Here is a 23,909-nt window from a genome sequence, read left to right as displayed (position 1 = left end):
TACCAGATAATTTCTACCCTAAGGTAGACCCTTGAGGAATCCTGCTCAAAATTTTTTCCCCTTTCAGCCAACCAGTAGTAACTGTTCTGTGGGAATGGTTTTTAGGCAGGTTTTCACTCACTACCAGATTTCTCTGCCTTTTTCATGAGATATTGCAAAGACACAGTAAAGCTGACTGCTTCTCCTCCATCCACAAGCGTGGAGAAGGAGGGCAGATTGATAAACTAGGATAACACATTTTGTTTAAGACAAATCCAGCTGAGAGTAACGCAGGGTAAGTCAAAACACGACTGTTATCAACCTGTGTCCTACACGATGTAATTGGTAACAAGGTATGAGAAAATCACTGTTTCATATGCAACAAATCATTTACAGCTGAATGATGGGAATCACAGTGTGCACTGCCTGATTAAGCTAATTACCTAAGCATGGGCTAATAGGTCAAGCCTGATTTTCTCTACTGACCTAACAGGAGAAAAAACAAAAAGTAGTCAAAGCCAGGACCACAAGGGAAGGAATACTCATACCCAGCATTTAAAGCTACATGAAGACAATGCATGACATACACAAATCCTGGAGGGCATATTGATGATACAAAACAAGTTATTAAGAAAGGCATCAGAGATGCAGTTTAAAACACAATAAGCAACTGGAATGCTGTAATGTGAACAAAATAAGCTTGATATAGCCTCTGCTCTTAGGATTGACTGAACAGCTTGACTGCTAGGGCAGTTTGGACCTACTGGTATTATCTTCTTAAAACATTTTCCTTAACTTGCTTTTCCTCTCCAGCTTGCCTTCATGTCAGAGCTTATCTACTATTTCTGACTTTATTGAAATTTATCTTCCTGAAGCTTACCGAATTTCTGTTGACATTCTCGCTTTTGACCTTCCTAAGAATCACGAGCTTTATCATTTCATATTTAATGAAAAGAGTCTCCCTAAGGGGAACACATCAATTTTTGGGATCAGAAAATATTCTGAAATGAGATAAATCAGTGTAAATCTGGAAACATCACCACTGACATTCATATAAGATATTCTTAGAAACAGCTTGTGAGAGCACTTACAGTAGATAGTCCTGAAGGCTACCAATGATACATGAAAAGTCCTAAATTAGACAGAACTTTACCTGGGTTTTACTCTTTGTTTTAATTGTACTGTACCTTTTTTCCTTCAAAGTTACAGCAGGCCTAAACAGCAGTACACACTTCTTGGACTGCATAATGGAAGCCAGGCCTTTCAGCAGACTGCAGAGTCTCAAAGATTTCAAAAATATTACATTCCATCCTATAGTGATAGGAGGTATGCGCGCTTAAAAATAAATAAATAAATAAATAAATAAAAAATCTAACTCTTCTTTGTGTTTCTTATAGTATTTCTGAATGGCAGAGACCCAGTCTCACTGTACCTGCTCACATACAATTTCAGTAATTCAGTAAATCTATTTCTAGTGGTGCTGTTAAGAGTAAAAATGTTGCACTAAGAATCACAGTCTTCTCATTTTACCACAGCACACTTGTATATACGTGTGTGCCTGATGTCACTTCTGTGGAAAGCTGCCAGTCTTTCCCCATATCCTGTTCTCTTATAAATGCAGCTAGAAACTTTTAATGAAAAAACAGAGAAACAGCCATCCACCCAACCTTTCATATAGTGTGAAAGATGAAGAAAATACCAATAGAACTTCTCAGAACCACTGAGAGGCTCATAAAATTAATCACTTCTTAAGAGAAGAATTGATCTTCCAGACTGTAAACCCAATTTATTAATGGACACCTGTCCTACTGAGAAACAGTTGACATCTGACAACGACCATCATTTCAAAACAGAAAATAACTTAAAGGTATTCCTGGAAATTTTTACCTTTGTTTAAGATGAGGCAAAACTGGAAGAATAAAGTTAGTTCTTTTCAAAACACTAACAACTGGCTGTGGTTCAGAACAGGACCCAGGCTCATCCTACCACACTCTAGTTCAGCTACAGGGAGACTACTCACTGTTCTCCTACAGCCACTGGAGATGGCTCCAGCCACTTCTACTTGACTCACCTAAGGTCCAACACAGATTCCAACTACATTTCTCTTTCCTCCAGCTATATGCAGACACACAAGGGAGTTGTGTAATGAGAGTGCTGCACTTCTGCTGAAAATCTCATGAGTCCTCCTCAGCAGCACACAACCATGAGGAGGCTTGGCAGACATTTTAAACATTAGGCCTAAATTCTGTATTTTTGTCTCCAAGACTGAAAGAAAACTCTTTTGACTCACACATACAGTGACTTTATTTATTAATGTCTGTGAGACATTTATTTGAAACATGCATCACTGCCTATTTGATCTTTCTTTAGATACTCAACGTTACACAAACATTTCAGAAATTTAGAGCAGGTCTGGAAATCTCCACAAATATTGCTCCAGATTCTCTTATTGCACCATGACTTTTAATCTATCCATTCTGGATTTGTGGCATTGCAATTATAATTGTAGAAAATATGAAGTGGCCTATCTTTAGAAAAATACATTTACAGCTAACTCTTTCAAGCCATAAAAAGGCACAGTGATTATTCCAAAAAGATTCATGAATGGATTTTAATAGCCAAACCTAAAATTACAAATTTTTTTAAAAAAAAAAATTCTGAACTGTTTAGGAAAATGTAAGGGAATATACAAAAATTTCAAATCTGTAAATATGACACAGAATAATTTATGACAGAAGCATACCTTTATTTTAACCTGTATGAACCTCTCACCACAATTATAATGTGTCTATTCCCCAACAGAACATGGGAAGAATTCTTAAATTAAACTTATGTTTGTATATATTTACTCTAGAAGCATTTTAGGAGGTAGCAAGAAGAAATTGATTATAAAATAATTTTGAAATATAACCTGGCAATAACAAAATGGCTTTGGCTGCTTGTCAGAACCAAATTATTTTCTGTTTTGCAGCATATGTAAAATAGTCAAATCAGAACATATTCCTGGTCCCTATGCAAGGAGAAAGAAATGGTATTAGAGCCCAGCTTCTAAAAAGAAATATCAACAGTCAAATAGCAATTATAAAAAAGCAGTGCTAAACAAAACCACACGGTATACAAACTCACATCAACATGAAGCCAGAGGCCATGCTTTTCACAGATATCAGCAATTTTATCCAGAGGATCAAATGCTCCCAGCACAGTTGTGCCTGCTGTAGCACAGACAAGAAATGGTGCTGACCCCTGCAATAGGATTCAAAACAAAAAAGAAATTATCATTTGTACTGCTCATCTCTTCCACATATACTTGCAGAGCTAAAGTATAAAAAGATCTAGGAATGTAGGACAGAGATGTTACAATCTACATTTTAGTTTCACAGCAGAAGGTACTGCATTTAATAGTGCTGAATCTCTTTCATTTCTTTTCATTTAAAAAATAAAAAAAAAAAATTAAAAAAAAGGCATTTTCCATTTCTAGTTAACACCATCCCAGGGCAGACTGCTGAAGCTTCAGACTGTTTTGACAGATGCTAGTTTTGTCAAAATCAAAACATACCAGATATCTGACATCTCTCTTTATACACTGATTTTCAATTATCTGTCTTTCACATCTCACTACCATATTTGCTGTCATTCTGACTGATGAAACAAAGCTATTAGCTCAGCCAGCAGACTACCCATGCAAGGAAAGGGCTCATCCCCTTAGGGTTTCCACCTGCACTGTCTCTACAACACCCCTGTCCTCTGCCTGGTGAAGAGGAAGCTTCAGCTAGGGAACATGATTTGCCTTCAGCCACATCGGTACATGCCATGACAGAGTCACCTCTGCCTGATCCCACACCTGACCTACAGCTCTGTGCTATTCCCTTGCTCCCACTCCTGCCTAGGAAAGAAGAAGGGCTGTAGATGGTAACTGAATGTTAGGAGAGGAAATCTCAGACGGTGTTGAGGTCAGTCAGGTGGGATAAGGAAAGCTTTTGTCAGTTTGCAATCTCAGACAACCACTGACAGCAGTCCATCTTTGCTTCCCTTCAGCTAATAGCAGACCAGCTCATGTACCCTTGCAGATTTGATCTCTGATTTGATCTCTGTGTTGGGTCTACATAGGAGCAGAAACTGCAACAATGAGAAGAATTGGTGGCATCTGTAACAACTCCATGAAATTGAGGGTGTCGGCTGGAGCAATGACTGTGCAGTCTCACTTGCTGGTAAATGCACGCTGAAAGAACTGCTCTGCATGGTTCAGCATCTGGCCTACAGAATGGTAATGCTCTTACTGAAGAGGCACTAAAGTTTTATTAAATTGTACAAGCTGGGATCACTGAAGTTCATTTTCAGGGAATGAGATCTCCCAGATGATGTAAGTGTGTCTGCAGAGGTAACTCAATGGAGCTTTAGTGAAATCAGACATCAGCTGAAAAATCAAACTCCACACAAGTCTTCCATTTATCTTCACTTTGCTGAAATCTGATCTCTTTTTGTTTTTTGGGTTTTTTTTTAAAGTGTTGCTACCTTAAGCACCTACAGACACAGACAGGCTTGATTCACGTTTACACTCTGACAGTTTTATACTTCTTTACAGTGTAGAGGACTGTTAGACTGGTACATAATTATGATTTATTTGTGGTTTAGGTTTTCTTTACAAATGGCTAAAGCAGTGAAAAGTTGAACTGGAATGAATTTAAATTAACCCCATATATTCACAAAGACTTACCAATCTTCAATTCACTTCTTTTTCATTTTTTCTGAGTACAAGTTACTACCATAGTTAATCAAATTTACAAATCAACCTGAAGCTTGAGTACAGAACCCTTGCAAGTGAGGTAAAGATGTATCTAATGCACCCATTTTCTCTTAGTGTTCCAAGCAATTTTCTCCCACAGCTACATCAGAGTCAAAGTTTCTTAAGCAACCAATTTGTAGCACAACTGAATACAGGGACAAATCTCAGATCTCTACAAATGCCAATAATTACTACCATTACACTTTTCCCATAAAGAAGGCAATTAAGTTTTTATTACTCCTGACAATATAGCTAAACTAATCTTCCTGCCTAAATTCTCTAAAAAGAGAAGACTCTTGCCATTCATATTCAGTGATCATTTTGTGCTTCAATCACTAGCAAATACATCCTCTGTTGTCTAGAGTCATTAGAATATTTACTGTAATTCACTGAAGTGTCCTTCTGTAAAAGTTGTAAGGTAGCACTTCAACAAGGACAGACACACTGAAGCTCTGATGAAATCCAAACTTTCCAATACACCTGCAACTTCCTTTAAAATGCAAGTGAAATCATGTTTTCCTGTAAGCAGAGCATTTTAATATAGAACATTTGTTTTTAAATTGCAGAGTACCTTACTGGGGTTGATCTTTTTAAAAAAATCTTAAATGCCAGAAGATTTCTTTCAAATGACCATTACACATATTGTTAAAAGAACAAACAAGAACACTGTTTTTGCAAAAGAGTTGATTCTCCTGCAAGCCTGCTTCCTCTTGCTTTGTGTTATTTCAGCCCTTTTTTCACCACAGCTTGCTCAAATGAATAAAGTACAGGTTGTCTTCCTCAGGAAATGCAAAGTATAGAAAGAGGCAAGAAAGTTTGCTGGGTCACTAGGGCCCCCATGCATCAGTAGCTATGCTATCCAGCATGAAACTCAAATAAGAGATGGCTGTTTGGCAGAAAATGTATCCAAATCAGAACTTACTGAAAGCTGTCATGGCCATGCCAGTGCAGGACCAGACAGGACTGCCATGGCTTTTCTATCAAAAGGTAGATTTTTCTATCTACAGAGGTAGATTTCCCAAGACAGGATTCCATGGAAGGTATCGTTCATGCCATGGACATTGCACTCGTTGTTTTGTATTCACTCATCATGGACTAAGGGCTTGGCTCTGAATTCTACTGCTCTGATGCACAAACTGGAAGTGAGAAGTAGGGTGAGCTAACCAAGCCAAAAGAAGATTCTCTTGGAAGTCACATTCAGTCCTTCAAGCTCTCTAAAATAAATTATGTTACTATAGGTAAGGGCTTTCTTACAGATTGTGGGAACGTATTATGTTAATATTGTCCAAATACACACATCAGTGCCTTTCCAAATTCTTGCCTTTGACTTTCTACTTGGCAAAGTCCCTAAGGGAAAAGAAGCACACCTCTGCACTCTTGCTAGAATAATAGAAAGGACAGAATTTAGCATTTGAAGCTTGTAAGATAGTTTTAGAGACTAAGCCACATGTTACAGTTCTTGCTCAGTGCAGAGGCAATAGAGCAATAGCTGCTGTAATTAACTGAAAAAGCGTTTTAGGAAAACATACTGCATCCATTTTAAAAAGGATCAAGGGCAAAAGAAATCCTATAAGAAATGTGCTAAGTACTTCAGAGCAGCATTGTACTTGGGACTTTCATTAGCAGTAAACACCCTGTGGAATTTTCCTCCCTTCTAAGAGTGTGGAACCCATAAGCCTTGGCTTGTTCCACAAGTTTGTGGCAAACAGATTGCACCTGTAAGAAAGACATTGTTATATCAACTACCCTGTTTTTAAGATTTTGGTCACTCTTAGTTTTCCTTTCTTTCACTCAGACACAAGCACACGGTCTGCATGCACTCCTCTCTCCTTCACACTCTCTCTCCCCCTCTCACCTCTTTCCTGGCCCGCTGGACTTGTTTCTCCAGTTCCTCAGGTATCATCTTACCTCTAAGGGACACAGATTTAAAACTTTTTCAGTTACATTCAAATAGGTTAGTTATGTACAGCACTACTGCATTTTAAAAAGGCTCAGAGATCAGAGTCATGGCTTTTGCTTTCTTACCTTTCATCTGTTTTGATAAAGTACACATTCTCTGTGCCAATACCGAGGAAGGAGGCTGCCTTCTTCATGGAGTAATGGCACTGTCAGTGAGAGAGGCACAGAAAAGAAGTACACACACAATTAAACAAAAGAAACAAATTCCTTAACATAGGGAACAGTGACAAGTACAACAGCACCTAACAGCCATGACAACAGCTTATTCTAACACAAAAAAGCAAACTGATAAGGTATATATCACAAAGCCCACCTTGTACTTAACACACACAGAAAACTGGGGGAAATAAGACCAAAAAAATATTGTGTTCCATATTTAAAATGCAAGCTTAAGAAAAAAAAATTAGAACCTCTATTTCAAACATTTTTTCTTAGAGCTAGCTCTGCATTAGAATGAAAAGTAGAAGCTTTGAAGTGTCATCAGGGAAGAATTACGAATTGTTTCAAAATGTTTTAATAGAACTGTGTCAAAAGTATCAATGAATGTAAGAGTTAGGAAATGCACAAGGAAAAGGGTATAAAGGCTGTTTAGCTCAACAGCCTGGAAGCAATTAATTAGGTCTGTAAGTCCAAAAGCACCACTCCTTGGAAACTGGACCCTTAGTCAGGATGTATATTTGAAGCCTCTACTTTATGCTTGTAACAATTCTGTATGCTTTCTCTAATCCTCAGCTGGTGACCACTGCCAGAGACAGGATGCTCCAGAGACAGGATACTCTCCTAAACTGACCCATGGCCAACCCATGCTCACAGGACCGAGGAGCTCAAGTCTCAAGACCTACCAAAGCTTTAGATCTGGTAAAACGGGGATTTGCAAGGCTTTCAACGTCCTATCTCTGCAAAAGATCTGGAGATCATGATGGTGTGAAGATAGTTCACATGAATGAACCTTAGAAATTACTGTAAAAGCAAGCAGACCTTAGACAGGACTCAGACTTTACTGTGAATTTTGCAAAAGGTTCCAGTGTGGACCAGTTTCCATTTTTCATAAATTGAAGTTACTATTTTAGCAAAGAGTTTTAGCTGGGGCACATCACAGAGATGTATCTGAATGAGTACACAGACACATGCAGCCCACTTCACACCTTCCACTGAATAAAGGGCATCAGTCTATGAAGCCCGTGAAGTGAGTGTAAAAGAGGATTTTAGAAATGGGTGTTTATTTAATCAGAATGTGGTAAAATGACTAAGGTGAGAATGCTATTCAAACCCACAGACAGATATATACTTTTTACAAAGTTTTTTCCTTTCAACAAATATTAATGGTTTATCTAACTATATTTCTGACATTTGTTTTTATAAGGACCTGCCCTGCTGTGGATACTGTTATTCTAGCACAAGAATACTACTTTGTCTTATTCCAGAACAAGAGTACACTCATCTTTGCTTAATTTGTCTTCAAGATTAGCCTGGGAATTCAAAATACAGTAACCTTTTTGACCCGAAGATATTTAGACGTCAAAACTGCCCACTTATAGCAGTGGAGTCACTTTTGAGAGTACACCACATCCCGTAGGACTAGACAGTTCCCAGAACCAAGACCATCCAACACTTGGATTATCACTACCCTTCACATAAAAATAAAATTGTCTCTTTTACACATTATTACTGAAGGGTTAAAATAACACATACACCAGCAAATGCAAAGATGTCTAGAATTGTTACTTTCCACGCAGGAGGTGAAGCCAGGTGGTTAATTAATTCAATTTTCTTCCTGAGAGTTCACAAAAACGCAGTTACTGCAGAACATAATTATGAAAAATGTACAACATTTTAATGTGTGGGCATGAATATATTAAGGGTATTAAAACTTGTCACGCTTATTTTGATGAGATGGATGATCTCAGAGGGCTCTTTTTCTTCTTGACAAAGAGGTTTCCCCCACCATCACCCACTTTTTAAACAAAGGCATACAAAGACATTACCTGGTGCTACTGAGTAGTTTCAAGAAAAATTAATTTGTAACATGACACATCTGCAAGGCCTTTAGGGCTCAGTCATTTAGACTGTTACAAGAATAATAACATACATAGGTGGATAATTAGTCTTACATTACACCAAATTACATCAATAAAGGTAATAATGATTGTAAGTGGCTGTGTGTTGTTCAGCAGAAGTTTGGAGATGTTTTTGACTGACTGGTGAATCACTTAAAATAGAAGTTGCCTCCATCACTGATTTCTAGCCATTAATTTCAAGTGAAAGGTATGAATCACCAAGAGTAATTAGATTGCTACAAATTGAGAAAGCAGCAGACCTGCAAATACAGTATACTAGTAAGCAGACAATCAAATTTCTTATCATTTACAAAAAGTAAATTATATATTTTATTACAAACAGTGGTATGAGAGACTGGAAGAAAGACAAAAGAGGCTTGAGTACCTGAGAGATTATATCAAAAAGTAGAGGAAAAGAGAAGAACAGAGGAAATACAAAAACAAACAGGCTGCAAGATACATTATTTTTCCTCCAGAGGTACTTCTGTACTTCTTGGAAAATTCTGTCCCTCAGTAAGACAGAAAAGAACAAGACTTATAATACTACACAGACTTGTAATATGCTTCCTTTGATAAAAAAAGTTTCAGTTACATTAATTGAAAACATGTAAGGATTTCTTTCTCCCTCTTCATTACTAGAAGCCATTATGCTAAATTGTATTGCATCATTTTAAGAAAAAAATGTACCAAAGAACATTTAGCAGCTACAGCCACAAGAGTGCCAACTAACTTTACATAATTCCCTTTCCAAAAAAGGAGAAAAAAACATCCAGATTAAAAGTGTTATCTTAGATACTGTGAGTTTAGATTACTCTTGCCATGTATTTCACAGTTTAGTTTGTTTGGACAATTTATTAAATCTGTAGCCATTTGTAGTAAGAAATTACCATCTTTGAGCACAAGATTAAATTGGTACATTGGTGCATTTAAGATGTGCTGCTTTAGTATTTTACCTGTATCTAGATGTAGTTTTCTTTTCCTAAACTTGTTTGCAAAGACAAGGTATTTTCTAACTGTGCTCATTAAAACAGAAGATAAATTTGTATTTTCTTGATTTTAAAAGGTTTCCTAGAAACATAATTGCATAAAGCAATTACATTATTATGAGATTGTTTTATTACCCATTTTTGTCTGCTGTAATTTCAACAGGGGACAACATGATAAGTTAATGTGTTCTCTCACTTTATTACTTCCATGATCAAGTTGCACTGGGGAGGAATTTAGTTTCATTTCATCTAAAAAATTTGCTCATATCAGCATGTACATTTCAACTCTTTACACATCTTCTTCTACCTTACTTAACTCAAACTTATCAGATTTCTACCCTTCAGATCAAGGTAACACATACTTGTGCCAGAACAAAGATTAGATGGGACCTCAGATAGGAAAAGGGAATAAAAAGGTGGGCTGATATCTATAACTAGAACTGTATTTATCTCCTACAGAGCCACAAATCATGCCTCCAGAAAGTGGGATATAACAATTACTCTTCTGCAGCTACTGTCTCAAGAGGAATCACTATGTAGCAGCAAAACCACTGTTCAGTGTGTATCACCAATTTTAAATATCTAAGCATTTACTTGCAGGAACAAGGAGCCTTTTTATTCCTGAAGGCCAAGCAGAATACATGAGGACCTTGGGCAGGCCATGCATTAAATAGACATCTTTATGTTATCCAAGAACATACAAAAAATACATAGCCCCGGATCACATAAGTGATTGACAGTCTGTGCATTCCCCTGCTCTGCAGCAAGGCAACCCTTTCAACCTGACAAGTGCCAAACTGAAACTTAAAAACTTAGCAAATCAAGGCAAAAATAATTTTGTTTCAGCACAGTGTCATAGCCAAGCCCTAAAATGGCACAAGGGCCTTGAATAGTCATGCCTTTTGACTCATTATCAATACTCAGTTCATTACAGCCTCATGGCTTCTCCATGCCAATGCTCTTGCCTGATTCTTGATGAAGATAAACCCAGGTTGTTAACTTCTCCAAGTTTTGGTTTACTTTTTGTTTATTTTGTTGGGGGGGGGGGGGGTGTGACAATTTGCTTCTCCAGGTACCTCTTCAGTTAAAACAAAATCAACCAAAAAAATCCAACAAAAACTAATGATGTTTGGATGAGGGGATTGAGTGTAACCTCAGGAAGCTCACAGATGACACTAAGCTAAGTGGGAGATTGGTCTGCTGGAGGGTAGGAAGGATTTGCAGAGGAACCTGAACAGGCAGGATTGATGTGCCAGGCCAAGGTTGTGACATTCAACAACTCAGTGCCCACTCCTGCACTTGGGTCACAACAACCCCATGCAGCACTACAGGCTGGGGAAGACTTGCTGGGAAGTGTGGATGCTAAACGCGAAAAGCAAGAAGGGAACACAGAGCCTGTGTCAAACTAAGTCACACAAGCTTCTCACTCTGGCCTGAGAAAGCATAAGGAAGAATCCAAACAATTCTTGGAGAAAGACAGCAATCTTTGCAGGTGTTGTTTAGGATCCTTGTTGTTTCCTTGTAAGAAACAGTCAAGGAGTGGTGTCCCACTTGACCAGTGATAGTGATGTGTAAGCTCAATGACCAGTGAGATTTTTACCTCTCGGACCTGTCCATAAATGAAGATCAAAGACAATAAACTTAGCTCTCTTGGATAACACAGCTAAGAGAGTGTTGTACTTCTCACTGCTCCTAATATAGTGCGACAGCCCAGTGGACAAGGACCTGGGAGTGCTGCTTGACATCCAGCTGAACATGAGCCAGCAGAGCCCAGGTGCCCAAGAAGGCCAATGGCATCCTGGCCTGTATCAGCAATGGTGTGGCCAGCAGGAGCAGGGCAGGGATTGTCCCCCTGTGTTTGGCACTGGTGAGGCCTCACCTGAAATCCTGTGTTCAGTTCTGGGCCCCTCACTGCAGGAAAGACATTGAGGGGCTGGAGTGGGTCCAGAGAAGGGCAATGGAGCTGGTGAAGGATCTGGACAGTGAAACCTATGAGGAGTGAGTGAGGAAGCTGGGGTGTTCAGTCCAGAGAAAAGGAGGCTCAGAGGGGACTGACCTTATTGCTCTCTGCAGCTGCCTGAAAGGAGGGTGTAGCCAGGTGGGAGTCAGGCTCTTCTCCCAGGCAGCCACTAACAGGATGAGAGGACATAGCCTCAAGCTGTGCCAGGGGAGGTTCAAGCTGGACAATAAGAATTTTGTCACAGGAAAGACTGAACATTGGAAGTTCAATTGGAAGGGAGGTGGTGGATTCAGCACCCCTGGAGGTGCTCAAGAAACAACCAGACATGGCATTTTGTGTCATGGTCTTGTTGACAATGTGGTAATCAGTCAAAGGTTGAACCTGATGACCTTAAAGGTTTTGCCCAACCTAAATGATTCTTCAGTTCTGTGATTCAAAGGTGCAAAATGTTAACAAAGACTCAAAACAAAAACAATAACAAAACCCCTAAGATTGTAAGTCACCAGTACTTCTGTATTTGTCTCAAGTGTGGACTACTGTTTACATATATTCTCAATATGGCATATCTCAACAAGTTTCCAAAAGGTCATGTAGCTTGGACATGTGGATCTAAAATAAGTATAAATGAATATGCCCATTTCCTCCCTCATAACACTGAATAAACACTAGTGATCTTAGAAAATAGCCACATTATCTAGCTAGTAAAAGCATAAAAAAGCATATTAAAAGCAGTAAATGATTATTGAGTACTAAAGACTGCGTAGTTGTGTGAAGCAGACAAAGTATTAGAGATCAAAAGCATGGCCTTACAAATAATTTACCTATTTATTTTTTCTGGTCATCTCTATGTTTTATGGTTTGGGTCTTCATTATGAAGCAAAGACATAAAAATAAATTTATTCTGGCAGCCAATTAAAATTTCTTTTGACATGAAATTAAATGTTTGCTTATTTCAGAATAAGAAAATATGTTATAGTTAAACCATGCAATAAAATAAAATGTTACTTCATGATAAAAGTTTAATGGGCATCACTTCAAAAGCATTTATGGAACTTGCTTCAAACTCATTTTTTCCTCCTTAAGTATTTTGAAGATATAACATGATTAAGTATGAATTGGCATGTCATTTCATACACAAACTTTTCAGGAAAAAAAAAAAAGAAAATATATTTTGTAGGGCAAAAAAACAATCAAACCACCTTTATTTAGGGCATGTGGGCTCAGTTCCAAAAGACATTCATTATCTTGGAAAACTCACACAATGTCTTCATCCCTAAGGCTTCTCCAAAATAAGCCTCTCTTATTTACACTGCAAACTGTTCGGAGCATAAACGTCTAAGCTAAAATTATTCTAGTAAGTCTACATTTTCTAATACAACAAGGTTCTGTGCAGGCTTCCATGGGGGCCTTTATATAGTAGAGTCAGAATTAATAACAACTCTTCACTACTCAAAAGATAAACTCTTAAAACTGAAGGGACAGGGAAGAGAAAAATGCCTCCAAATGCTACCTTCAGAATAAATGTTTGAATGTAGCTCAATTTCCCACAGGCATTTTGGACTGATATTATTCAAAAACTTCAAAAACTGACCACGTATTTTCAATTATTTAAAGAAAAAATGTCTAAAGGTCCAGCTTTTTTTTTTTTCTGAGAGGCATATGGTGGCTTTGACTCTGTACCACAACCATCTGTATTCAGACATAGGGCAAAATGAGAGCTGCAGAGAGCCATCTCACAGGTCCACATGTACTCAGTTCCGTACAAATTAAACATGCAGAAAAAACCCTTTGACATCTAAAACCTACCTACAGTTCCTGCTAGACTTTATGCTGTGGGAAATCATATGCTGTAGACCTCCACAACACAGCACATGCATTCTGCTTCAGGTTTGCCCCATGTACAACCTGTTCTTATATCAGCAGTTTTCAAAGCAGGAACATCTGTGTTTGTTTTCTGAAAGCAAGAGAGCTTCTGCAGGGAAATTTACCATCAGACTTCTCCACTTAGCTCCAATATTCCACATCATATGCTGATGTCAGAATTATTGTACCAGTGCCCCATCAGATATGTAAATTATATAATTTTGCAGCTACCGGAATAAAATTCAAAAAACTTTTGTTTTTGTTTTACCTCTTCCGAAGCAAACAGAACTAGTCTTGGCAGACCTGAAAGCCCTTTCTCCTTTATCTCAGGGCAAAATTTGTACCTTGCTAAGTTCATAGCATACATATTAGAAACAGAGCCACCTGCAAAAAGAGACATACAAATATTGTATTAGCCACAGTATGAGTACCTTTCCTGCATCTGAGTGCTTGACCTATTAAGGGAAAAATGAACCCCACAGGCATCCTAGTGATGCATCCATCACAGTTTATTTCCTCCCCTGAAGGCTACGTACATAAAATGAACCTTGGCTTCTGCAGCAGGCATGGAAACAAAGCCTGTTTGGATGCTCTTTGGGGATATTTCCTGAGGAATAAGAGCTGCCAAATAATAATACCGCCCTTCCTGACAGAGAACACCCTGCCACAGCACCTTTCCCTCTACACTGAAGCAGAGCCAGCACAGCTGCCTCCACCAAGCTCAGAGCCTTGGAGATCCCTTGGGAAACCAGACCTCAGAGGACCATGGGAGAAAAAGGTCTTTGGAAAAAAAAAAAAAAAAAATCCAAAAAACAAACACAGTGACTGGGAATGGAAAGATCTGCAAGGTGAGATCTAGACAAGCTTTAGTCACTCAGGACAGGTTTTATTCACCTAGAAGGACAAAACCAAAGCAGTAAGAAAAACCTTTACATAAAACCAGAACCAAAACAAGGACAATTAATTTATCTTCTCTCAGTAGAATACTGTTTTAAGCCAGAGATCTGTCTGTAAAAGTAAGGGTTCTACCAAAAATACACATCAAATTTGATACGAAAAAAATACATACCAGTAATATATTTTAAAAAATATGGATTTTTAGCTTATTTATTTTTCTACTACTCATGTGTAGGCTAGAATTACTGACTGTTTCAGTTTGGGAGGGGGAGTTTAAACTCATGTACTCATTTAACTCCTCTTCTCACCCCCAAAATAGATATAAAAGCTTCACATCTAGCCCAATTATTTGTTATCTGAATAATCTGTGAAATACCACCATTATGCTTCATTATTTCAGTGCAGTGGGATGAAGTACTGCCTTACAGAACATTTGAAAAACATGGTTTATCAAGCAGCTTAAGAAATACCTGTTTGGCCTGCCTTATCATAACATTTAATAAAATTATAAAGATTCAAAGGAGTTTAGATCATGTAAGCTCATGCTCCCACAGTTCATAGGCAGGATTCACAGGTCTATGCCCTCAGACACCATGGGTTGGCATCTAGCATATAAATCAGCTCCCTGTCTGTCAGCTAAGTTGACTCTTTCCATTGAGGCTGTTGGTATTGTTAGTAAGGTTAGGAAGGACATCAGCTACAAATAATTAATTTCAAATAATTACATATAATTATATTTAATTTAGAAGTGTTTTCATTCATTCACTGGTCAGAATTGCCGAATTATTACTAGAAACACATAAGATTAGCCTAGATTAAATAGTTTTGTGTATCAGTACACTTTTGCATGCATTTTCAAATATTCTATGTGACTCCAATGTTCATAGAATTAATGGTATTAGACAGTTTACAATGACACAGCTTGAGGTCTGAACTGTTCCTACCTGGATTAAATATACCATCCCCTTCTTCCCAGCCTATGAACTCAATCATTTTCTTGATGACTGCTTCTTCCACCAACAGAAACACGGGGGATACTTCATATGTGTATCTAAAGCGAAATAATAAATGATAATTGGTATTAAAACTACAGAATTCATGGCACAGAGCATTGCTAAAACTCGATAAAGGCTTCTTGCACCTTTGTCTAATCTATCAGCAGCTGATCACCACCAGCAGTAGGACTCTGAACTAAAAACCTTATGAATCTGATCCAGTAGAGAAATTGCTTCGTTTCTGGCAGCATCTCGTTGACACTTCCACTCTCCAAGTAATACACCAGAGTTTGCTCTTAATGTAGGTCACATGCTTAAATGTCAGCTTTACATTTGCAAGTAAACAGTGGACAGGTAACCATTTGCATTCAACTCTCTGCAGAATGCCTCAAAGGAATGGACAACTAAGTTCAGTCTGATTAATTCATTTTTATGCACTAAGTAAGGCAAAAGTCTAGGTTTAATAGCTTTGGGGGGAAAAAATCTCTCTTAAACCCCATCTTCAGCCTATCAGAATCAGCCTGTTTTCTTTTCCAATGTCTTGCACAATTCCTGCCCCTTCTGTAGCACTGAAAACAGAAATCAGAAGCAAGGAAACAAAAAAAGCTGTTCTTCCACGAAACATGTTAATTCATCATCAAGAGGACAAAGGACCACACTTACACACTGGGGTTGAGTGCTTCTGTAATGAAACGAGCCACTAACGAGTAATAATCTATTCCAGCATACAGCTGATTGAAAAATCTTGGATGATCTGAAAATAGAGATGAAAAGCAAGTGACAGGATATACCAGAAAAGATAATACAACACACTCCCTCTCAGCTGAATGCTGATTGTTGCAAACCACAATTGACTCCATTTTCTCAGTATTCTCTGGATTTGCTGTCCTTCCCTAAAGATAGACATTCCTTTGAAAGTAAATTTAATAAGCACTTTCAAACCTCAAAACATGTCTTGAGAAATGCAAGTGGTACATAGAATAAATGTGAGTCGTTCACAAGTCTTATAAATAAAAAAATAAAAGAGATTGACAATTGAGTATACATAGTGGCTTTAAAAAGGGGTTTTAAGAGGCCGCAGTTGATGCTCAGCCAAATTTTGCTAAGCAGCAGAATGCAGGAACCAGCTGATTCCAAGCAGCTGTGCTTCTTCTCCCACCAAAGTCTCAACACAGAGAGAAAGGCACTCTAACAGCTTGGAAAAATTTGCTGCATACTTAAAATGAATGAAAAGTTAAGAGAATTTGTTTACCTGCCTTGAAACACTGAGATATAAATAATTTTGACAAAATCCTACATTATTTCCACCTATAAAAACAACTCAGCTCAACAGTGGGGTCAGCATCTAAATTTTAATCCATAGCACAGCATTTTTACATGCAAAACCAGATAAACAGTATGCCTCCATTTATATTATATGTAGGGCTTCAATAAATGTCTATATTCCAAGACTATTTGCACAGCATATTTTTATTTACAACATCCTTTCTAAGGTGACATAATGTAACAAATTATAATCTAAAGTCAATTTGCAAAAGTAAGATAAACAGAACATCTTCCAGTAACTCAGTAATTATATCTGCATATTGTTATTACTCTACCTCTGCAGATCAGTATCACTACTCTTTATGGTTTTCAAAGGTATAAGTTCCTTCTCAAAATTATTTTACAGTTTTACTCCGCAGCAACAGTGACTATAGCAGGGAACACAGCCCAGAAATGCACAACTAACTATATCAAATGTTCTTTCTTACTTACCAAAATACAGCCTAAGCCCTACAACATCTGAAATCCTGAGCTACTGATTCACAGTGCTGTTTCCTGAACAGATGTTGTTCATCTCTTTTTACCAACATTGAATTACCCTGCACATGCTGCAGAAAGGTTAGCTGTAGAGAACTAATCCTGCAGAGCTGTGGCATACTGTCTCTGAAACACTGCAGGCTCTCTTCTCATGGTGTCTGGAACAGGAATTACTGCCTATCAGCAAATTAACACCCTACAAGAGTATTGCTCAAATAGAACAATAATAAATGGAGGGTAATCATCACTAAGAACATATGCAGGCAATGATGGTGACTCCAAATCTCATCACTCAGACAGCAGGAAATCACAAAAAAAGGACCGTCTCCTGCTTATTTTGCTAGACTGCTATACCATTTGTCTAGGTGACTTTCCCAGGACTTCAAAGTGACAGAATCTACTATTAATGCAAATGGCATCACCTTAATTGTTTTTTGATTAGTTTTCCAGTTTTACATATTTCAGTCAAACCAGTGGTGACCAGAATTCAGTCAAACAACTGTTTGCACACTTGTATAGGCAGGAGGGAAGCAAACATTCACATTCACAGTTCCCTGAAAGGTGACAGAGCTTTGTAAACATTATCTCCTCCAAGCATGCAGAGCAGCTGTGCTTAAAACCCCATTCTTACTGGTTTTGACGCTGTATTTTATAACATCACGGCAGAGCTGCAGGATCTTCTGATGACATTCTCCAGTGTCCCTCATTTCCAGGTCAAGAATCTGCTTAAGCTTTTCAGGGGCTTGCCATTCACAGACCTAGTGATGGGGAGCAGGGCAGACACCACCAGTGAACGGCTTAGCCAGGAGCAAGAGGTTATAGAGGTACAAAGTAATCACCCCATTCAGCACTGCTTTCGCAAAACTTCCCATGGCAAGGCAGTGTGCCACAGGAAAATATATCCAGTGAACTGGCCTCATGGGATGTTGGTTCTATCATGTCTCAGGCAACACTCAACCATAAACATTAGAGTGGGAAATGCTGAAAGGCAGAAGAAAGAGGCCTGCTGAGTTCTTAGCTAAGGATTTGTAATCACAGCACTTTTAGATGCTCTTCTGCCAAGGGGTGGGAGCAAGCAGTGCATGCCCAAAGGCAAGCATGGTTTATTTGCAGGACTTCTTCCCATACAGCTTTCTGCAGAACCCACAGCAACCTTCTAATATTGCCCTTTCAATGTGCTACCACACCCACTTTCTTCCTTCCCAGTACCCCTTGGGAGCAAACAAATAACTCAACCCACTCCAAACGTGAAAAACACTACAGCCATTTGAGATCTCAAAGAAAATGACCTTCGTATTCTGAGATAAAAAAACACCATAATTTTCTGGCAGTTATGTATGCTAATTATGCTATTGGAAGGTTTTATAATGCATTCTTTATTAATTTGTAAGGCTGTATTTTATTTTGAAGCCAAGTACAGACTAGAAACAATTTTCAGGCTACTTAGAGTGCAATAAAATACAGCTTATAAAAAATTGATTTATTGTTCATCATCTTCACAATGAAGTCTCAACAACTCTCTATGGCTTTACCTTTTCTGTTACATCGTCCGCTTTCTGGACAACTTCTTCCATTATAATCTGACAGGCCTCTTCCACGAACTTCTCTCCTGCTTTTGAGTCCATTATTGGACCATTTAGAATGACCCCATCCACCAAAACAGCATTCTTCTTCTGGAGAATCTCCTGCTTGCAAACACCAACTGTAAGAGAAAGGACTCATCATTAAAACAAGGATAAATAAATAATAAACTAAAAAAATATTCTTTCACTTCTGGAGATTTAGTCACCCTAAGAAAAAACTCACATAGACTTTTTATCTGCACAAAAACCCTAGATTTTGGTGGAAGAACCTTTACAGAAAAAAACCAAAAAAACCACAACACATTACTTCAAACATAGACTGTTATTCTGTAGGCAATAATAGCCTACTTGTATTGTATCTACTGCTTTCTCTAACATACAAAAGCATGCAAGGGACCTTCCAAACACAGAGGAAAATAGAGTTCTGGCTTAGAACATGTTACAGCTGTATAAATAGAAATACAGAGAAATATAATGGGCTTTTTCTTAGCTGAAAATGTTTCCCTCCACAAGCCATCTCTCTGCTCCCACTTTTTCATGAAATAACTCTCAGCTTTGTTTCCTGCATCTTTATGCTGCTCCTTCCCACCAGCCAATCCTCTTGCTCAGAGTCTTCCACATCCTTTGCAGTGCTTCACTGACCCACACTCCATGAAAATAAAACCTTTTGATGTAACATTCCTGTACTTCTTTCTGCCCTTATTCTGTTACGTGTCCTCAGCCACTAATTACAATAATCTGCTGGGCAGATGATCTTGTTTATTCCTTGGAAAGAGATCCAGTGATGATCTCTTTCCCCTCTCTCACATTTACCCACGAGACATACTCTCCTGATGTGTTCCATGAACACGTTTTTACTTCCTCCTTTACACTACCCCTGAAAGCTCATCCAAGACACTTGTAAGACACTGGCCAACACCAGCAAGTACGTATCTCTTTCATGTATTGATTTCATACTGCAAGATCAGGACTCTGGTTTTCATCAGCATGAGGATGAAGATGAAATTGAGACATTTGGAGATATCAAGGGAATAGATATTTGAAACAGAACCGTGCTGAAAGGAGAAGCGGTAACTGCGGTAGCCAAATTATCTGGGTTACAGGCAGTATCTGTTCACTGATCCTGCTTTAGAATAACTAAGATCTATAAAGCCAGGCAGCACACTGCCACCATGGGTTGTCTTCATTTAGAGTGAGGATGGTGCAAGGCTGGGGTGTATGGAGAAAGTTCTATGCCTAAAACAGCTTTATCTTATTGCTTTACTTTTTGCTCCACTTACAAAGTAGAAAAGACAGGTGGCTCTTTCACAGGTATAAGGAGCTGAATTTACAGAGGACTGCCAGGCACTTCAGTCTGACACATCCATCATGCTTATCATAATTACAGCTCCTCATGCACAGGAGGACATAGAAGAACAACAACACTGCTTAGAAATGTGCATCACTTCAAGGTCCTTAGATTGAAAGAAACCCTACTAATCCCATGAGCTTTTATTTTCTGGTGACTCAGAGAAGCTATTCAGTTCACTTTGACTTATCGGGAGAGATAAGTCAAACAAGATAAAATTCTAACATGATATGGGACCTCACACTTCTCATAATACTTTGCCAACAAAAATGACCCCCTGCCTTGCATTTGTGAAATTACTTCTATTTTTAATCCAAATGGGCAGCATAATAATTTTTTCTGAACAGAGTAGCCTTCAGCCCATTGTTATAGGAAAGTCATAAATGTTCTTACTGGACAGATGGAGAACAAGCAGGCAAACAGTATTAAATCTTCAACAGGCAAAGAGGGAAAATCACAGACATTAAAAATGTCAATTCTCATCATACTTTCCAGCACACCACAGGAGAGGCACTGTAAAGAAACTGCAGCTTTGAAAAAGTCTTAGATGTTTATCTCTGGAAACACAAGCTAGTAGGTCAACTTTACAAGATTTAAAACCCTGGGTATTATTGGGAAATGGAAGGTATCAGGGCTTTGGGCAGAGAGAACAGAGACTAACTTTGTGTTGAGACTCAGTTATTTTATGCATAAATAGCTGCCTTAAGTACTATTCAGAGTTTAACACAAACACAAAAAAGAATTTCAACTGAACATCACCTGGAGAGTCTATGATCTTTATGTACACCAAAGGTGTTTTGTTTCTACAAAAAAGAAGACAGTATCTAAAGAAAAAAACTATGTGGGAGATTAGTATCTATTGCAGAGCACAGATATTGATACTTCCTTTGGTTACAAGCAGAGTAGATGGCAGAGCAAGAGAACTCACTCTTAAACTCCTTTTGTTGTTTGTTCGTTTGCTTGGGGTATTTTTGTTGTAGTTTGGTGGATTGGTTTGGGGTTTTTTGTTCTTCTTCAAACTCCCAGGTGTCTGCTAGAAGCAGAGTTGTGAAAAAGGTTTCTATTGCTAACTCCCTTAGCCCTATTCCTGTTACTTTTGCTTAGAGATAAGATCTAGTACTTCCATGACCTTACAATGATCTTTTTACAGGAATTCTGCAAAAGCAGAACTTTACACTACTTTTTCTACCAGGTCTTCAGGGAACTGAGTCATAGCTCTAAGAGCTTCCTGTTTGAAGAAGGCCTGTTCACCTCTATACACAGTTTTACTGTCTGCCTAGGATGCTTTGTGGATCCTGAGGAGGAAGATATGATCTGGGAAATGGGTGATGGTCTACCCCTAGTCCCCACATCTGTTTTGGAGCTTGAGCACAGTCTATGAAAGAAAGGCAAAGCAGAGAGATTAGAAGGAAGGGATGAAGACAGCATTCATTGCAACAGCATTAAAGCTCCAGCAAAGAGTTTGTAACTTTGCCCATATTTTATTTCATGTAATAATACTCCTTGCAATTATTTACCACGTCCTCAATAATTTTTTGGTTTTCACTTATAATTTCAATCTGAATTTGTTGCAAATTCTTCCCTGGAATATACCATAAAACCATTGAAATTAGCAGAAACAATTATTTCACAATCAGGTGCTAAATCAAGCCCCAAGCACAAATATTTTTCTGAGGTAGTCTTCAGGTTTTGGAAGCCACTACTGGATACACCCACTCTTCTCATACCTCTTGGTCTTTCTGCAACTGATGATACTTAATCTTCTACTTGTAATTGTCTGACTTCTGCAGTTCTTATGAGATGACCAAACTCTTCTCTATCAAAAAATTAATGTGTTTCCACTTGCAGTAAAACACTGAAGAGGAAAATTAAGTAGATTATAAACCTCTGAAATTCTAGAACATTTTTTTCTTTTTATCACATTTTTTATAAGAGGCCAATGAACAATTTATTATGCTTTAGAAGTGAACATCCAGAAAGACTCCAGGTTCACTTTCTATGTCACATTTAAGCAGATGCCTTTAACACATTCTCAGAGCTCAGCATCCAAGCTAAGAAACACACACTATGCTGACAATGCATGTTGTCTCTTATAAAAAAAAAAATAAAATCATTCATCAAATGCTCACATCATTTTACAAAAATGTTGGGCCTTTTATATGTCTCAAACACACCTGATTGCACTAAAGGAACATCACCTTCTTTGAAGTGGGAAAGCCCACTCCATAGAAATGGCATCTTGTCACATACACATCTTTTGTTTTCAAATATGATAGGGAAACTATCTAGAGATGTGACTGTAATAAATATGTTCTTTCCTATTTGAGAATACAGAAACACACTCTGAAGCAGACTCGGAAAACAGACTTCCAGAAAATACATCAAATACAGTTTCAGGCAAATGGCTCCAGGCTTGAAAGAGAACTAAAAACTTAACAAATGGAAGTGCTTTAACACAGAGATTAAGAATTACTGACTCTTTAAGATACCCTTCTGCAAAAGAGAAGACTCAATTCTGCTCCAGTTGAAGGCAATTGGGCATTCAGCCACTGGCTTCAGCAGCAGCAAAATCAAGTACATAATTCTCATATTTCATCCTGAAAGAAATATTCTATTACAGAAGCCTAAGTATTTCCAACCAGCATTTCATTTTTATGATCAATATTATTTCCCCAGCAGCAAACATAAATTAATTGGAGCTGGAATAATGTACAGAAAAAAAAAGAAACATTTTTTCAGATGTTTCTATATCTTTACGTAAGTACTACCATATATTTTAAAAGCTTCATCTGTGTTTCCATATTTGACTGCTAAATCCTTGCACTACAAAAAGAAACTGAAGCATTGTGCTTCTAACAATATTTGGGAAAGTAGCATGACCAGAAAGATTTACTGCTTGCAAGGCAAATGAGGAAACAGAAAGGGGTTCTTGTGAAAGAGTAGGTTGTGCTCAAATGCCAGAGCCAAATCCTGTATTAGCACCACTGACTATTCAAGGGAATGCAAAAACCTGGCTTTGACCAAAGGCCTATTTATGCTTTGTAACAAATGCAGAAGTAATCGCCAGCGTCAATCAGAAAAAAGAAATTAAATTTCTCATTCTGTATGATCTGGTCATGTGTCTTCTTTTAGTGTGTCCAGTAAAAGAAAATAAGCGTCAAGACTCCATTCCACCATGTTTAATAAATTACTGTGGTGCCATATCGTGTATCAAAGCATTAAAACACATACTTGTCCCACACTATACAGCTATTTGAGTCCCTTGGTATAAATAATCTTTAAAGCCACTTCTGTTTCTTTAATCACTGCTTTCTGTACATACGAATAAAGTAAAGCCACTCCAGTCTTAAGGCAAAAATACATTGTTTCTTCATAAACTGATTTCACAGGCCTGTCTCCAAGTAAAGGAAATGCAGTTTTCTTAAAATCCAGTATATAAAATTACTCGTTGTCCTAGAAAAGCTATCCACATGAAAAAACAGAAGTAGGCATGGGTATGGTAGGGCTTATGCAATTCCCCCTATATTATATATTCTTGTTTTGCAGATTTATGGACCAGGCATGTGGACAGAGAACAAGCTGGGTGCACCCCCTCAGAAGGTCTGCAACAGCCACCCCCACACAGGAATCCTCTGACTGTGAAAGGGCAAATGTGACCTTTATAGAGAAGGACCCAAGGAAAACAAAAGTGCTTGT

At 38.1% G+C, this 23,909-nt stretch overlaps 1 protein-coding gene across 2 annotated transcripts in view; it reads right to left on the bottom strand.

The window, feature by feature from the left end:
- The window catches only part of GADL1 (GAD like acidic amino acid decarboxylase 1), an 82,800-nt gene that overhangs the window by 52,669 nt on the left and 6,222 nt on the right, over positions 1-23,909 (bottom strand). For both annotated transcript variants that reach the window (XM_014248433.2, XM_088061339.1), the window contains 8 exons: positions 18,815-18,984; positions 17,914-18,040; positions 16,143-16,233; positions 15,429-15,535; positions 13,856-13,971; positions 6,788-6,867; positions 6,618-6,672; positions 3,106-3,222 (listed from right to left, as the gene is read on the bottom strand). In XM_014248433.2, the coding sequence (XP_014103908.1) occupies positions 3,106-3,222; positions 6,618-6,672; positions 6,788-6,867; positions 13,856-13,971; positions 15,429-15,535; positions 16,143-16,233; positions 17,914-18,040; positions 18,815-18,984 (863 nt within the window). The remainder of the gene's footprint in view (positions 1-3,105; positions 3,223-6,617; positions 6,673-6,787; positions 6,868-13,855; positions 13,972-15,428; positions 15,536-16,142; positions 16,234-17,913; positions 18,041-18,814; positions 18,985-23,909) is intronic.

The sequence above is a fragment of the Pseudopodoces humilis genome, chromosome 1 (genome assembly GCF_049639895.1).
Source record: "Pseudopodoces humilis isolate 2021_Gansu_Grassland_sample_001 chromosome 1, ASM4963989v1, whole genome shotgun sequence".
Lineage (NCBI taxonomy): Eukaryota > Metazoa > Chordata > Aves > Passeriformes > Paridae > Pseudopodoces > Pseudopodoces humilis.
Note: the sequence above shows the minus strand (reverse complement) of the source record. Positions and strands in the feature narration are given on the sequence as shown.